Source organism: Leucoraja erinacea, chromosome 34 (genome assembly GCF_028641065.1).
Source record: "Leucoraja erinacea ecotype New England chromosome 34, Leri_hhj_1, whole genome shotgun sequence".
Taxonomy (NCBI): domain Eukaryota; kingdom Metazoa; phylum Chordata; class Chondrichthyes; order Rajiformes; family Rajidae; genus Leucoraja; species Leucoraja erinaceus.
The window spans coordinates 6581043-6597584 of NC_073410.1; the positions used below are offsets into that span (position 1 = coordinate 6581043).

Here is a 16542-nt window from a genome sequence, read left to right on the forward strand (position 1 = left end):
GAGTTTAGAGATGCAGCGTGGAAACAGGCCCTTTGGCCCACCGCGTCTGCACCGACCAGTGGTCCCCACACACTAACACTGCCCTACACACACTACGAACATTTTTGTACATTTTTTACATTTACACCAAGCCAATTAACCTGCAAATCTGTCTATCTGTCTAAGCAGTTTTTACCCCACTGCTATAAAAGCACTAAATGTAGCCGCCAAGGAACGCAGGGGCGATACATACTAAGGGACTGTGGTACACTGTGAAATCGACAGAAGGATGGAGGGTTGGGTGTTTATGCGTGCTATTTTCGTGATATTTATTTAGTTGTTCATCTTTTAATATTTTACCTTGTATGTATCGTTAGCTTTAGAAATGTTTGAATGGTGCACTGACTGGCTGACATTTTTAAATTTCGTTGTACATGACTCATGTTACAATGACAATAAAGAAACTATTCTATTCTATTCTATTCTATCTTTGGAGTGTGGGAGGAAACCGAAGATCTCGGAGTAAACCCACACAGGTCACAGGGAGAACGTACAGACTCCGTACAGACAGCACCCGTGGTCGGGATCGAACCCGGGTCTCTGGCGCTGTGAGGCAGCAACTCTGCCGCTACGCCACCGTGCCACCCACCGTGCGTTATTCATCCCGAGCAGAATCGTACAACTTTCGCACAATGCTGACTGATTGCTACGCTGTTATTTACAGCAGCATTTTCTGCTCCTTATCAATGAATCATTTAATGGGACTGAAATGCTATTGTGGGACATATCAAAGGAGTATGACGAAGCTCGAGTTATAAAGGCAGACCACTGGAGTGAGCCCACACTGCAAGAATGCTGAATTGTATTAGTAACAATGCAATGCACTCAGATGTCTAGTGCGTGTGTTCAGAAGGATGAGAACAAAAGATGAGCTGAGAATCCCGATCTGCACAAGCCTTGGAGAACAAACATGATTTTTGTTACTGAGGGAAAATATGTATGATGCAATAGGCAGATGTCCACATCATTGCATCACAACTCAAAATAAAAATTGGCTATTTTTATCCAAACCACTTGCATAATATGAAGCATTATAGCCATTGCCGCTCAGAGTCAACCATTGTTCAAAATGCTCCCAGGGTCTCCTTTAATTTTATTCGGGATGCTCCTTAAGGTTAATGAATCAAATTGCTTCTACCACATCCTCATATCATCCGAGCTCCCTCTTCTCCTCCTCCTCTCTCCCCAAATTCCCAACAAAACTGAGAGAAAATTGAGCCGCAGTTTCAAGTAATACCTCCTATATGTCTTGTCCCCTACTCCCTCTACTCCAGTGCATACGCATTTCTTCCAACATCCCCCACCTCCTTGGTCACTCTGACCCTTTCCCCCTCTCCGCACACTCATCTTCCAACCCCGGGTACCATATTTCGCTTTAACCCCTGTCTTCTCCTTCCCTGTCTCTTTCCACCCATGTCCCTTCCGACAGCTTTACATTTCACTCCTCTGCCACTATTGTGTCTTCTTTTCATCTCTAGACTTTGTCACTGACTCCACCCATCTGCCAATCCCTCAGTTGTATCCATCTACCACCTGTCAAGCTTTGCCCTAACCTGCTTTCCACCCTTCTCACCACGACTACAACAGTCTGAAGAAGAGTCCTGACCCAAAACATCAACTGTCCATTCCTTCCACTGATGCTGCCTGACCAGCTGAATTCCTCTAGCTCTTTGATTTTTTTGCGGATCATTGATCATCTTGGTTTGAGTTGGGATGTGCGAGGAAAGGCAAACTTGGTTCAGGCCGACCTTTAGCAAAGTCAGACAAAGTTTGACACTGTTAAAGTAACAGCACGTCCAGCCAAGGACACTGTGGCCCGAAGAGCCTGTTCCTGTTCTATGTTCGATGACATCTTCCATCACTTGGCTGAAGACCGATCAGGCAGTAATTTTCCAGGCAGGACATTCCTGGGCAATTTTCCAAATTGCTGTGTAGATGCCAGCGTTGTCATGGTACTGGAATAACTTGAGCTTTGCATGTTTACAAGCAGAGATTTGTGATTTTTGAATAGTACAAGAAGATGCAGGAGACACAAGTTCCATCACAATTTAACCAAATGGCGGAGTAGACCCAAACGTCCAATATCCATCTGATCAGGCAGGTGAAGCTTGGCTTCAATCTCAGATCAAATCGAGAGGATTCCCGACAATTGGTCTTAATTACTCATTGATAGACACAAAGTGCTGAAGTAACTCAACGGGTCAGGCAGCATCTCTGGAGAAAAGGGATAGGTGAACAGTCAAAATAAACATCACCTCATCCTTTGCTCATGAGATGCTGCCTGACCCGTTGAGTTACTTCAGCACCTTGTGTCTATCTTCGGTACAAGCCAGCATTTACAGTTCCTTCCGGCACATTAATTAATCGTTGTCTATGTCCAATACGACCTAGTGGCATTGAGGCACAGTGTGTATGTGTTACAGGCACTTTCTGCAAGAGAGCAACCATGCTGAGTGAGTGAGGTCGAGTTAAAACGCAAACTAATACAATAAACAGGAAACCTCTCTTAAGGAACAGAGAATGAAAACTGATTCTTGCTCGTAAGCAAATGCATCATTGTTCCGCCATCCAGAAAAACAACTGCAAACTGCACGCTTCTCTCTGCTCACACCTTGTGTATTGTGGAGACAGACACGTTCCCAAAGTCCGGGTTCTCCGTGAACCTTTCAAACGAATGCACCAAAAATAAGGAAGCAGGGGAAGAGAGAGATCCTGTCCAGTTAGTTGTTCATTGTCACAGGCACAAGTATGGTGAGGTGCGGGTACAATGAAAGACTTGCTTGCAGCAGCATCACAGGTCTCAAGCAATTACACAAAACCTTAAATTGTACATAAATGATCCAAGACAGTGAACAGAACAAAGCCCCTGCCCCAAGAGCTCTCCCAAGTTTAAAAAAAAAATCAAACTCGTGGTAAGTACGTAGAATGTACGTAGCGGGTACGTCGGAGCTCGTGGATGTCTCGTAGCGGCTCGTAATTCTAACGGCAAGTACTTGGGAAACGCGGAAACTCGTGAAGTTTTTTCAACAGTGTGAAAAATGTCCAAGAGTAAAAAAATACTCGTGATGAGGTACCACGAGTTTGATTTTTTAAAAACTTTGGAGAACTCTTGGGTAAACTCGCATCGTGAGACAGGGGCTTAACACTGTGAAAGGAAACAAGAGATGAACGTGGGAATACGAGTAGAAAACAAGTGTGCGATTGTGCAAGAGGTGGTGTGTAGTGTTCCGTTGCAGAGGTAGGATTAGGGATGGGCGGGTCGATTCAAGAACCTGATGGCGGTGGGAGAGTAGTTCTTGAACCTGGCGATGTGGGACTTCAAGCACCTGAATCTCTTGCCCCATGATAACAGTGAGAAGAGGACATGAGCCGCATGCTGAGATTCCTTGATGACAGATTCCACCTTCGTCAGGCAGCGCCTTGTGTACAGTAGATGCTTCTGATGGTGGGGAAGGCACCGGGTTGAGTCCACCACTCTCTGTGGCCTCTTGCGTTCCTGCGAGAGGATTCTTTACTCAGAGGGTGGTGGATCTGTGGAATTCTTTGCCACAGAAGGCTGTGGAGGCCGGCAGTGGATATTTTTAATAGATAGATTCTTGATTGGTACAGGTGTCAGAGGTTATGGTGAGCCAGGTGGAGAATGGGATTGGAAGGGACAGATAGATCAGCCATGATTGAATGGCAGAGTAGACTTGATGAGCCAAATGGCCTAACTCGACACCTATCCCTTATGACTTTACCAAGCCATACTAAATAGGTGCAGGAGGAGGCCATTCGGCCCTTCGAGCCAGCACCGCATGCCTCCATGATACAACCACTTGGAATACTTCTGTGGAAGTTAGAGCATTCGGTGGCATGGTGAATCTCTTTAAACCTCTCACAAGTTTGAGATGCTGACACACTTTCTTTGTGATTACATCTATTTGCTGGGCCCAGCACAAAATATCCGAGATAATAATGCCCAAGAATTATAACTGCTAACTCTCTCCACCGTTGACCCACCGATGGAAACAGGCTTGTGGTCTCCCGACTTCCCCTTTCTGCAAACAGCAGTGAGTTCCTTGGATTGTTGATGTTGAGCATGCGATTGTTGTGATGTGTATGCAAACACTCATGTTCTCATGCAAACCAGAGAGGAAGTGGATCCCAGATGAAAGCACACAGTAGGAGCACCCCCTTCTAAAGGCTTCATATCACTGTCTCTTCCAACTTCCAGCCTGGATTTGCGTATAAGAATGGGAACATGAGGAGGATATTACCCATTTACTTTCCTTGGGTTCACTCTCATCCATGTTCACATTTAATAACAATCTACCTGCCAATGTTGACATTTCAATGCCTTGGCACTTTAAGCTTCTCTGAAGATTCTAGCATCCATTAAACTTTCCCCACCTTCTCACCTTTGAAAGATTTCCGCATGTAAACCTCTCAGTTGCTCTGTTCCCGCACAAATATAAAATTATTACGGGATTGTGGACAGGCTAGATGCAGGAAACATGTTCCCGATGTTGGGGGAGTCTAGAACCAGGGGCCACAGTTTAAGAATAAAGGCTAGGCCATTTAGAACTGAGATGAGGAAAAACCTTTTCACCCTGAGAGTTGTGAATTTGTGGAATTCTCCGCCTCAGAAGAATAATCAGTCTGAAGAAGGGTCTCGGCCCGAAACTTCACCCTTCTCCCCAGAGATGCTGCCTGTCCCGCTGAGTTACTCCAGCTTTTTGTGTCTATCTTCGGTTTCAAGCAGCATCTGCAGTTCCTTCTTACTCAGTTCAGTTTAGTTTATTGTCACGTGTACTGAGGTGCAGTGAAAAGTACTTGTTTCGTGCTAACCAGTCAACGGAAAGGTTCAATGGTCGTCAATGCTGGCCTTACTAACAACACTCATAACTCATACAAGAATACATATAAATGATATTGCAAGGAACAGGTTCTAACTATTTCCCCACATGTTCTAATACTATTCCAGTAGTGTTCTGAAGAAGGGTTTCGACCCGAAACGTCGCCTATTTCCTTCGCTCCATAGATGCTGCTGCACCCGCTGAGTTTCTCCAGCAATTTTGTGTACCTTCGATCTTCCAGCATCTGCAGTTCCTTCTTAAACACAGTGTTCTGAAGTTTAATACCCACCCTGCAATGGTTCCATGTAAAGAGGTTGGCATGTCGCAAACATTCTAACATCTCATGATGAAACTCTTTCAACTTCCTCCTGACACTATGAACTGCTCTTTTTAAAGACAACTTCAGCAAGACTTGCATTATGTTCATACTCCTGCATTCACTTACAATAGACCGGCAACAGACCTGCTCACAGGCTCAGAATGCAGATGCTGTTCTGACACATCGGTAATTCTGCTTCAACACGACAATTTATACAACTTTTCTGTTCAGGAGCTATACTGATTATACTTTCTGATAGTAATTTGGACAAGATGTCCTTCGACAATATGGCAATGAATCTTGCACAGCAGAGGAAAATATGTTTTTTTTTTAAATATTGGGTTACAATCCACTACACAATAACAATGCCACCCATAGCAATATTGCTCAGAGGAAGTATGTGTGAAAAGATGGCAACAGATAAAGACACAGAGAGAAGCAATGTCAAGGATTAGCAAAGCTAACAGCAATGTTGTCAAAGCATGTGATGACAAAGGAAGAGTTGAGGAATCCCAATGCTTTGGGGGTTCTAATGAGGATTGAGATGTGGATGTCATAAGCAAAGACTGTCCCTAATTGGTCTTGAGAAGGTGGTGGTGAGCTGCCATCTTGAACCCCTGTGGTCTTCTGGTCCCGCTGTTTGGTTGGAATCTCCAGAAGTTAGACCATTGATGATGAAGAAGGAATAGCATTCCGATCATCTTGTCTCACTATTGGAAGAGTGAATTGATTTAGCATGAGATTTCTTCCTCCACTGCTTCAATGAAAACATCCATAAACTTAAAATAAATTGATTAACTTCTTCCGATGCTAATATTTTCCAACATAATTTCAAGCTTTAGATTTTAAGACTTAAGAGATACAGCAAGGAAACAGGCCCTTTGGCCCACCGAGTCAGCGCCGACCAGCGATCACACCATACACTAGCAGTATCCTACATGTTTTAAGAATAATGGCTAAGCCATTTAGAACGGATATGAGGAAAGACTTTTTCACACCGAGAGTTGTGAATCTGTAGAATTCTCTGCCTCAGAGGGCGGTGGAGGCTGGTTCTCTGGATGCTTTCAAGAGAGAGCTAGACAGAGCTCTTAAAGATAGCGGAGTCAAGGGATATGGGGAGAAGGCAGGAATGGGGTACTGATTGTGGATGATCAGCCATGATCACATTGGATGGCGGTACTGGCTCGAGGGGCCGAACAGCCTATTCCCTGCATCTATTGTCTATTGTCACTAGGGCCCATAATTATTTCCAGCAGCTAACTACAAACCCGCACGCCTTTGGAGTGTGGGAGGAAACCTGAGCACCCGGAGAAAACCCACACGGACACAGGGAGAACGTGCAAACTCTGTACAGACAGCACCCGTGGTCAGGATCGAAACCGGGTCCCTGGTGCAGTATGGCAGCAACTCTACCCACTGTGCCACTGTGCTGCCCAAGTGGTTTCCATTCCTAAAACATCTCCTGGAGATCTGGCAGCCTCATTGTTGCCGAGAGGCCCAGGCTAAGGAGATATGGGATAGTGAACACAACTCTGTTGAACAGGAAGGCAGTGCCGTGTGGGGCCATTGTGTGTCAGACTGAGTTTCACTTCACAAATTTAAAGGCACGGAACTAACGTCAAGGTTCTCAAACATCAGAACCAGAACCGCACTGAGGTTATGACAACCACCTAATATCTGGAATTATAATAATTTCTCTAATTTCTGATTTGAGGGATAAAAGTTGCAATGTGTTGCACATCAGAAATGCAGCATCAGGAAACATACGAGTGAAGCAGCGGAATGGGGCATGAGTTCATCAGTCCATTCCACGCTCACCCGACCTCGCATCTTATTTACAAATTCATCTTCATTTCTGAACACATGGTTCCACACCGCAACAAAATTAATCGCGTCCGCTTTTACTTTCATACCTCAAAAAAAATGCCGATCTGACCAAAGTTTAGTTTAATGCAGAGATACAGTGTGGAAACAGGTCCTTCGGCCCACCGAGTCTGCAGCGACCAGCGATCCCTGCACATTCACACCACCTTGCACACACTAGGGGCAATTTTACCTTCTATACCAAGCCAATTAAACAACAAATCTGTACATCTTTGGAGAGTGGGAGGAAACTGGAGAAAACCCACGCAGGTCACGGGGAGAAGGTGCTATCTCTGTACAATCAGGATCGAACCCGGGTCTCTTGCGCCGTAAGTCGGTAGCTTTACCGCTGTGCCACCGTGCCACCCAAAAGCACCAATTGAGTCCTGATTCACTTAGGGTTAACAACTTCCCATAAATGCCCCTAGTCTTCCTGTGCTGAACGGCAAATCACTCGCTGGGAGTAATTTTTCTTTTCTTTTAAAAGGTTTATTTCTATAGAGTTTGGCAGGACGGAGACAGGCCCTTCAGCCCAACTTGCCCATGCTGACAAAGATGCATATCTAAAGTTCAGTTTTAGTTTTAGTTTGGAGATATAACATGGAAACAGTCCCTACAGCCCAACTTCTCCCTGATGCCAAGATGCCTACCTAAACTGGTTCAATGTTCCTAGTTTTTTGCCTTTATCCCTCTCAACATTACTTAACCACGGGCTTGTCCAAATATGTTTCATTAACTTACTAGTGACTTTTACCATCAGATATAAATCACTTGATACCTTTTGACTGTCTATTCTTTGATCTATCTAACTAATCCTGAGCATCTCACAACCTAATTCAGTAGTTTACTGTATCCAGGTTTAAGACATGTATTTAAGATAGAACCAGATCACACACACTGTGACCTTATGATCACTCTTCCCTCAAACAGTCTTCACTACTGGGTCATCAATAAATTCTTGATCATTAAACAATCGAAGTTCTAATTCCCATTCCCTCATTGATGCCTTGGTACACTGATTAGTTCAGTTTAGTTTTTAAGTTTGGAGATCATGCTAGCAAGCACCCATCTAAGACGGCCCCATCTTTTGCCTGCATTTGGCCCATATTCTTCTCAATCCTTTCAGTCCACGTACCTGTCAAAATGTCTTTTAAATATTGTTTTTGCACCTGTTTCAACCACTTCCTCTGGCAGCTTGTTCTATATACGTAACACCCTCTGTGTGAGACAGTTGCTTCTCAGGGTTCAATAGACAATAGACAATAGATGCAGGAATAGGTCATACTCCTTCAAGCCAACACCACCATTCAATGTGATCATGGCTGATCATTCACAATCAGTACCCCGTTCCTGCCTTCTCCCCATATCCCCTAACTCTGCTATCTTCAAGAGCCCTATCTAGCTCTCTCTTGGAAGTATCCAGAGAATCAGTCTCCACCGCCCTCTGAGGCAGAGAATTCCACAGACTCAATTGAATATTTCCTCTCCAACCTTAAACCGAGGTCCTCCAGTTGTTGATTGCCCAACCCTGAGGAAAGGATTTGCCCTCTCTAAGACCCTCATGATTTTATACTATCTCTCCTACACTCAAACAAATAAATGCCTAGCCTAATAGAACGCAGAACAGTACTGCACAGGAACAGGCTATTTGGCCCATCAAGTCTGTGCCAAACGTGAGATCAAGATAAGCTCATTTCATTTGTCTTTGCATGATCCATACTGATCCATTCTCTGCATGTCCATGTGCCTATCTAAGTGTACGTGACACCATTGCATCTGCCCCCACCCGTAGTGTGTTCCTGGTAGCCATGCCCCTTTGTGTAAAAACAACTTGCAGCGCATATCTCCTTTAAACTCTGCCTCTCTCACCTAATCTCTCTCTATTGCTCCATCCCTCAAGTCCTGGCGACAGCCTCGTAAAAACGTCCTTCACTGTTTCCAGCTTAATGTCAGTGACTGCACAGCACGGCCATCAAAATTGAACACAATACTCCATGTGCAGTCCGACCAACGTCTTGTACAACTGCAACATAACATCTTGACTTCTATACTCATGCCTTTCCCGATGAAGACCAGCATGCCAAAAACATTCTTCACCCCTCCGCGACCTCTTTCCAGGGAGCCTTGGACCCCCTGTGCTTTCCAGGCGTCTGCAATCTTTTTCCCAGATAAGGGCGTCAGGACATACGATTAAGGGCAAACAAGACCTGTGAAAAGGGACATGCGAGACAATGTCTTCACACAGTGTATGGATGAAACAAACTGCCAGAGGAAGTGGTTGAGGCAGATACAATAATAACACTTAAAAGAGATTTGGACAAGATAGGTCTAGCTTAGATGGGGATATTGGTCAGCATGGATGAGTCAGAGTGAGGCCAGATGCAAATTGGAGAGACAGCACCTCATATTTCACTTGGGCAGCTTACAACCGAGTGGTACGAGTATTGATTTCTCTAATTTCAAGTAACCCTTGCATTCCCATTCTCTCTGTACCACCCCCACCATAGTCATCCTGATGGTTTCACTGTTTGTATCCCCTCGTTATCATCTCCTCCACAGCCAACAATGGACAATTGTGGGCTCTTTGGCCATCAGTCCTGGCTCTGATTTGTCCTGCACCTTTTCATAGTTTCCCTCTACCCTGATACTCAATCTGAAGAAGGGTCTTGATCCAAAACGTCACCCATTCCTTTTCTCCACAGATGCTGCCTGACCCGCTGAGTTACTCCAGCATTTTGTGTCCATCTTCAGTGTAAACCAGTGTCTGAGGTTCCTTCCTACACAAGTTGCCTGGTTCGGTGCAGTATTACATCTATATAATTAAAAGTCTCATCTTGACCACTTCCTGTTTCGTTGTTTTTTGATTTTAGAAAAAAAAACGCTACCATATATGGCTGTGATTTTTTGGCCATCTTAGTCAGAGTCCTCCTTCGATGACCAGGCCCCGAGGATTTTTCCCATCGATTAAAAAAAGTTATTAGTGTTTAAAAAATCTTGTGATTCTCTCTTCTGTCAATCATCGCGATGAAGGCCACACCCCTTCTGGGGGGTGGGGGGGGGGGGGGGGGGGAGGGACTATAAAACCCGGAAGTCTGGACATGGCTCAGTCACTGCAAGATGGCGAGGGAGAGGCCACAACTCTCAGTCTGAACGGGGAATCTACACAACACTGAGTGTCTACTCAACTGTGAGTGCCCTTTATGTGGTTTATGTGATTTTATGTGGTCTGGAAACCAATCCCTTTGGCCCACAACACCCATACTAGCACTCCAGAACCCAACTGGCCAGCGATATTGGAATTGGTGGAGAGGTGGAATATTGCATTGGGGGACCAGGCCTCCCGTGTGAAGCTGGGACCCAACGGGTCCCAATTAGTCTAGTTGTGACTATAATCTAATGTGCTTTGTCTTTTAAATAACATTGGAGATGGAGGAGAAATATTGGTGAGGGGGTGTTGGTTATCGAGCTTCGGAGATCAAGGAGATCATCTGTGGAGAAAAGGAATAGATGACGTTTCGGGTCAAGATCCTTCTTCAAACTCAGTCAGGGAAGAGGGAAACTAGAGGTGTGAAAAGGAACAGAACAAATCAGAGCCGGCACTGATGGCCAAGGAGCCCACAATGCTCCATTGTTGGTTGTTGAGGAGGTGATGACATGCCAACCGCAGTCAGCATGGGGAGAAGGCATGGGGAGAAGAATGGGGTTGAGGGAAAGGTAGATCAGCCTTGATTGAATGGTAGAGTTGACTTGATGGGCTGAATGGCCTAATTCTGCTCCTAGAACATAGGAGCAACTTAGACTCTGCACACTGAGTGTAACATAGGGCCTCATGTGTCATAATGCATGCATTCCTGGCAGCTTTGGTGGAGTGGCCCACTTTACCAGACTGGCAGGTGCAATTGTGTCATTATCACCCTGAATTATTGGGGGGTTTGGGGGAGCAAAGTTGCCAAGAGCCAGGAATAAGTACCAGCCTGCTTCCTCTCTTCTAACGTACTGTCTGACAGCAGCAATAGAGGCGCCAGTTCCTGAGGCCGGGGCCAATTAAAACATTTGTGGGACTGCCTCATGCAAATTTCTGGTTTCAAGTTTCTTTCACAGAGCTTGAGCCTATTAAACACAGACACTCACAGATTCTGGCCTGAAGTCAATGCTTAAAGCTCATACAGTAAACATCAATGAGGATCTCTCTCTCTCTCTCTCTCTCTCACTCGCTCATACACATACACTCGGACAGGGGAGCTAACAGATGAAAGGAGATTGAGTCTGTGAAGACAAGCACACAGCAATGGATGTTCAAAACCGGATAACCTGTCAGCTACAAGTGTTGGCTGTCATACTGATTCTCGTCACAGTTACAAAAGGTAAGAAAGATTGTGCGCTAACAAGACTGCTCTTTGCTGCATTTGCCTGACAATACTTCAGACTGCTGCCATTTCAATAGTGCAATACTGCGTTTGAGTTAATCTAGATGCAGATCTGAAATAGTGACTTCTCTTTTTTTTTTTAATTGCGTTGTGATGTTTTTTCATCAGAGTTATAAATTGGTTCGAAACCAAGTTTTGGGTTTACAAGCAAAACATGGACAGCCCTGGTTAGTTGTCACTCTGAGGTGCAGTTGCCACTGTACACTCTTTCACCGAAGGACTAGAGGAAGGAACGATTTTAAAGGTCTTTAAATGTAAAGTTAAAGACCAATACCAAGTTACCGCAAACTCTGATCAAAGCTATCGAGTTCCTGAAATTCTTATCCTCTTGTTTCTCGCACACTTGTCCAACAGCGGAATGCAGATTAATCTGGCCAGCTGTATTCTGCAGCATTTCACGAGCGGGCGTTTCACTAAATGGGACTTCCACTCAGCCAGTCTTCAGCAGGATGCCATAGATAAGGCACTGTTCGCACACTCCCTGCGAGTCCACATTGCTTTTGGTTCTCGGAACGGCTCATTCTTACTCACCCCGCTCAAAGTTCATTAAACCCCAGCCACCCTTTAAGCTCAGCAGCTGGGTGCAGCAGCAAGTGTAACACATGTACAATGGGAATCGCTTTACCCCAGGCGATTTCTGAGTGGAGGTGCCGCTCACAATATTTACATTCTGCTCGCCTTACATAGAAACATAGAAAATAGATGCAGGAGTAGGGCATTCGGCCCTTCGAGTCAGCACCGCCATTCAATATGATCATGGCCGATCATCCAAAATCAGTGTCCCGTTCCTGCTTTTCTCCCATATCCCTTGATTCCATTAGCCCTAAGAGCTAAATCCAACTCTCTCTTGAAAACATCCAGTGAATTGGCCTTCACTGCCTTCTGTGGCAGAGAATTCCACAGATACACAACTCTCTGGGTGAAAACATTGTTTTTCCTAATCTCAGTCCTAAATGGCCTCTCCCTTATTCTTAAACTGTGACCCCTGATTCTGGACTCGCCCAACATCGGGACCATTTCCCTGCATCTAACCTGTCCAATCCTTTAAGAATTATTTATGTTTCTATAAGTTTACGTGCCTGTCTATTTTCCAACTGCAGTGGGCTGTGGGTACCTATCATGCCTGACTCGGAGCCCGCAGGCTGCGAGTTTGACTGCCACTGTAGACATCTCAGGGTGGGAGGCGAGGGAGGGTGCAGACACCTCAGGGTGGGAGGGGAGGGGGTGGGGACATTCTTGGTAAAATTCCGAGCGTGTGATAACAATAAAATGACAGCCCCTGCACCATCTTGGACGGGTGTAATAAAAGGCCACGCCACATTATCGGGGTGATGCAGGGTGCCCTGGCCAGTGCTTGGATACAACCCTACACTGAAGAAACTGTTCACTGTCATCCTGCTGTTTGGGTTAGTATTATTACTATTGTCAGGTGTACGGAGATACAGTGAAAGACTTTGGTTTGCGTGCTGTTCATCCATACATGATTATAATCAAACAATACATTATACAACAGTTGGGGCTAAAAGAGAAAGGAAAGATCGCAGAGTGTTCCAGCTGCAGAGAAATTGCAGATTAAAAAGCGCAAGGGCTGCAACAAGGTAGATTGGAGGATTGTGAATACGTCCCAAAGTGGGCACATCACGTCTCTTCGTATGAAACAGAGTTTACTTGCAAAGTAATGTCATTCTGAGTATGTGAAAGATGTAGTGAAATAAATGTGAGTTTTGTGCTGTATTATAGATACATAATAGATAACGGGGGCTTTTATTGAACAGCTGTACTGATTTGTTACCTGTTGCCCCGTCTCTTTATGGTTAGGGCATTGAATAAGTAATTCCCAGCTAGTGGCAGCAACTTGTCAAGGGCAACAGATGAGCAGCAGGCTCTGAGTGAGCACCCAACTTGTATCTGAAACTGTGATAGTGTGTGAAGTCCTCCATCCTGTGTCCCAGCCCACACACACACCCACACGCCAGTGAGTATCCTGCTCACAATATACTCAACTCGTTCACTGAAGCTTCTCGTCACTCTGTATGCTACAGGTTTTATTATCTGGAAATAAATCCACTTTCATTTGCATGAAATCAAGTTGGTGGCAGCAACTTGAAATCTATCACACAACTTGAAAACAAAAAGGCTATTCATCCTCTTAAAGAATAGGCTACATCGAGGGATGAAGAATTTCTCATTTATTAAAGCCTTCTGAAACCCCCCTCAGCCCATGTCTCAATCTATGACCAGATCACAGTCCGGTTCCTTATTGTTCCATGGGAATAATAGACAGAGTCTATAGCAGGTGGCAAATTATGGATTCATGTTTCTGCTAGGGAAACATCTATGTCATCTGCAGGGCCCACAGCAAATTGTCCTCTACACTTGGGACTTCTTTTGGAGATGTCATAAAAGTAAGCACCACGGGCTTTGAAAACCCAGTGTGTAATTGTGTCAGCATTTAACGTACTGATCAATGTAGCCTCCCATGTATCGCTGGTTTCCAAACAGCCCATCATTGAAGCTTGTGCCTTCAATTGCCAAGGCCCACATCTCGAAAAATTAGCCTCTCCAAATCTTTCCACCCCATCGTATGTTCCTCAAGTCAAGTTGAGTTTATTGACATGTACGGATGAGGCATAAATACAATGACAATCTCGCTTGCAACAGCATCACAGGCACATGGACTCAAACGCACAAAAATATCGATTCCAATAAGAGTTCCAAAAGATAGAAGCAAGAGGTTAGAGCAAGACACAATAAGGAAATCCTTCAAGATGCTCTATTGAAATTAGACCAAGCTGCCGTACAATTTTCAATAATAATTCAGTGTCCAATTGTCTCCCTGGCCACAAGCTCTTTGAATCACTTCCCTCTGGAAGGCGACTCCGGACTGTCAAAGCTGCCACAGCCAGACATCAAAACAGCTTTTTTCCACGAGTAGAAGCTCTACTCAATAACCAAAAATCTGAAGCCTCCTTTTGCTCTGGTATTTTATTTAATTCACATGTTTAATCAATAATGTTTTATTATTAATGTTTAATGTTTTATGTGTCATTCCTAACTGTCACGGTATGTCATTTTGTCACTTGCGGGTGGAGCACCAAGGCAAATTCCTTGTATGTGAATACTTGGCCAATAAACTATTCATTCATTCATTCATTCAAATTGCACGATGGGTGTTGTGATTAGTAAAGGTGTCAGGGGTTATGGGGAGAAGGCAGGAGAATGGGGTTGAGAGACAAAGATAGATCAACCTTGATTGAATGACGGAGTAGACTCAATGTGCCAAATGGCCTCATTCTGCTCCTAGAACTTATGAAAACCTGCGTTTGCTGAAGTGGGCCATGGAGTGAAGCAATTCAATCTATCTGGTGAGGAGGACCACGGGTAATGGAGAGCTCACCAAGGCACACATCACTCTGTTCCTCACCTCCCAAACAACAAAACATCTTCTGGCTCCAGGAACTGCACCAGAGTCTGTCCAAGATTTCTCTCCCCCCCCCTCCCAGATCTGTAAGGGAATGAAGAAGCTGGGGGGCGGCAGTTTCTGTTTACTTTCTCACCTTTCTGGTGCAATATCCCTCTTGGATCGGCTGGCTAGAACTGGAAATAGTCAAATTTAATTCACCACCCCCCTTACCACAGTAATTCATTTCTAATATCTAAGAAAAGTCCCTAATATCTCTATCGTTCCTCTCCTCCTTCAGAATTGCATCTGTATCTGATGTAGAATATACAAAGCAGGGGGAAAATGTGGAGGCTGTTTCCAACACACCACACATCTTGGGTTTGCGGAAAATCAATTGCACTGTACATGTTTCTCTCCTCCGAGCTATGCTCTGCATTTACAAACAGACAGTCACATTTTCCACTGCTGGTAGGTAACATCTCAGGCATGGTCCTCGTGGGTCATGAGAGATCTGGTAAGAATGTTCTTCTATTGACTGAGAGTTGATAGGCAATGGGCACGGACTTACAATCATTGACAAATTGAAAGGGGGAGATTTTTTTTTAATCCAACCAAATGGTAGGATTTGGAAGATAGACACAGAATGCTGGAACTCAGCGGGCCAGGCAGCATCTATGGAGACAAGGAATGGGAGACAAGGAATGGAGACAAGGGTCTCAACCCGAAACGTCACCCATTCCTTCTCTCCGGAGATGCTGCCTGTCCCACTGAGTTACTCCAGCATTCTGTGCCTACCTTCAATTTAAACCGGCATCTGGTAGGATTTTGGCAGTGACGGGGAAGTGAAAAAAATGCAGGTGTAATGTTCCAGGAGAACCTGATAGATACTCGCTGAAACTAAAAGAAGGTACGGGGTAATTAATTTCAGAATGGACGGCTATGTGAAAGAGCTCATGTGGTCTTGATGGGTCGAAGCGCCTGCTCCTTAGTTTTAGTATCAGAGATACAGCATGGAAACAGGCCCCTTCGGCCCAGCAAGTCCACACTGACCATCGACCATCGTTCACTGCTTCCAGTTTCACATCCTACACACCAGAAGCAATTTACCTACAAACCTGCACATCTTCAGGATGTGAGAGGAAGTTGGAGCACCCAGAGAAAACCCAGGGAGAACGTGCAAACTCCACAGAGACCGTACCTGTCGTCAGGATTGAACAGGGGTCTCTGGCAGTGTGAGGCAGCGGCTCTACTGCCCTGTGCTGCTGTATTCCTTCAGACATCACATTTGATGATCCTTCCACTGTTCATTTTCCCAGTTCAATTGCTCCAACTAATCTGTCTCGACTGGTCAGTTTGCAGTTTAGTTTATTGTCACGTGTACTGAGGTACAGTGAAAAGCTTTTTGTTTCATGCCATCCAGTCAGCAGAAAGGTAACATGAGGGGGAACATCTTTATTCGGAGAGTGGTAGCTGTGTGGAATGAGCTTCCAGTGGAAGTGGTGGAGGCAGGTTCGATTTTATCATCTGAAAATAAAATTGGATAGGTATATGGATTGGAAAGGAATGGAGGGTTATGGTCTGAGTGCAGGTAGATGGGACTAGGTGAGAGTAAGTGTTCGGCACGGACTAGAAGGGCCGAGATGGCCTGTTTCC

The 16542-nt window shown here is 44.9% G+C and overlaps 2 protein-coding genes across 4 annotated transcripts in view; one reads left to right on the forward strand and one right to left on the reverse strand.

Moving 5' to 3' along the window:
- The window catches only part of cdh23 (cadherin-related 23), a 533293-nt gene that overhangs the window by 53248 nt on the left and 463503 nt on the right, over positions 1-16542 (reverse strand). The gene's annotated exons all lie outside the window — the stretch shown is intronic.
- Positions 10731-16542, forward strand: part of vsir (V-set immunoregulatory receptor) — a 45118-nt gene continuing 39306 nt past the window's right edge. For both annotated transcript variants that reach the window (XR_008726163.1, XM_055661761.1), the window contains exon 1: positions 10731-11423. Coding sequence is in view for 1 of the 2 variants with exons in the window: in XM_055661761.1 (XP_055517736.1) it covers positions 11348-11423 (76 nt within the window). In the remaining variant the exon portion in view is untranslated. The remainder of the gene's footprint in view (positions 11424-16542) is intronic.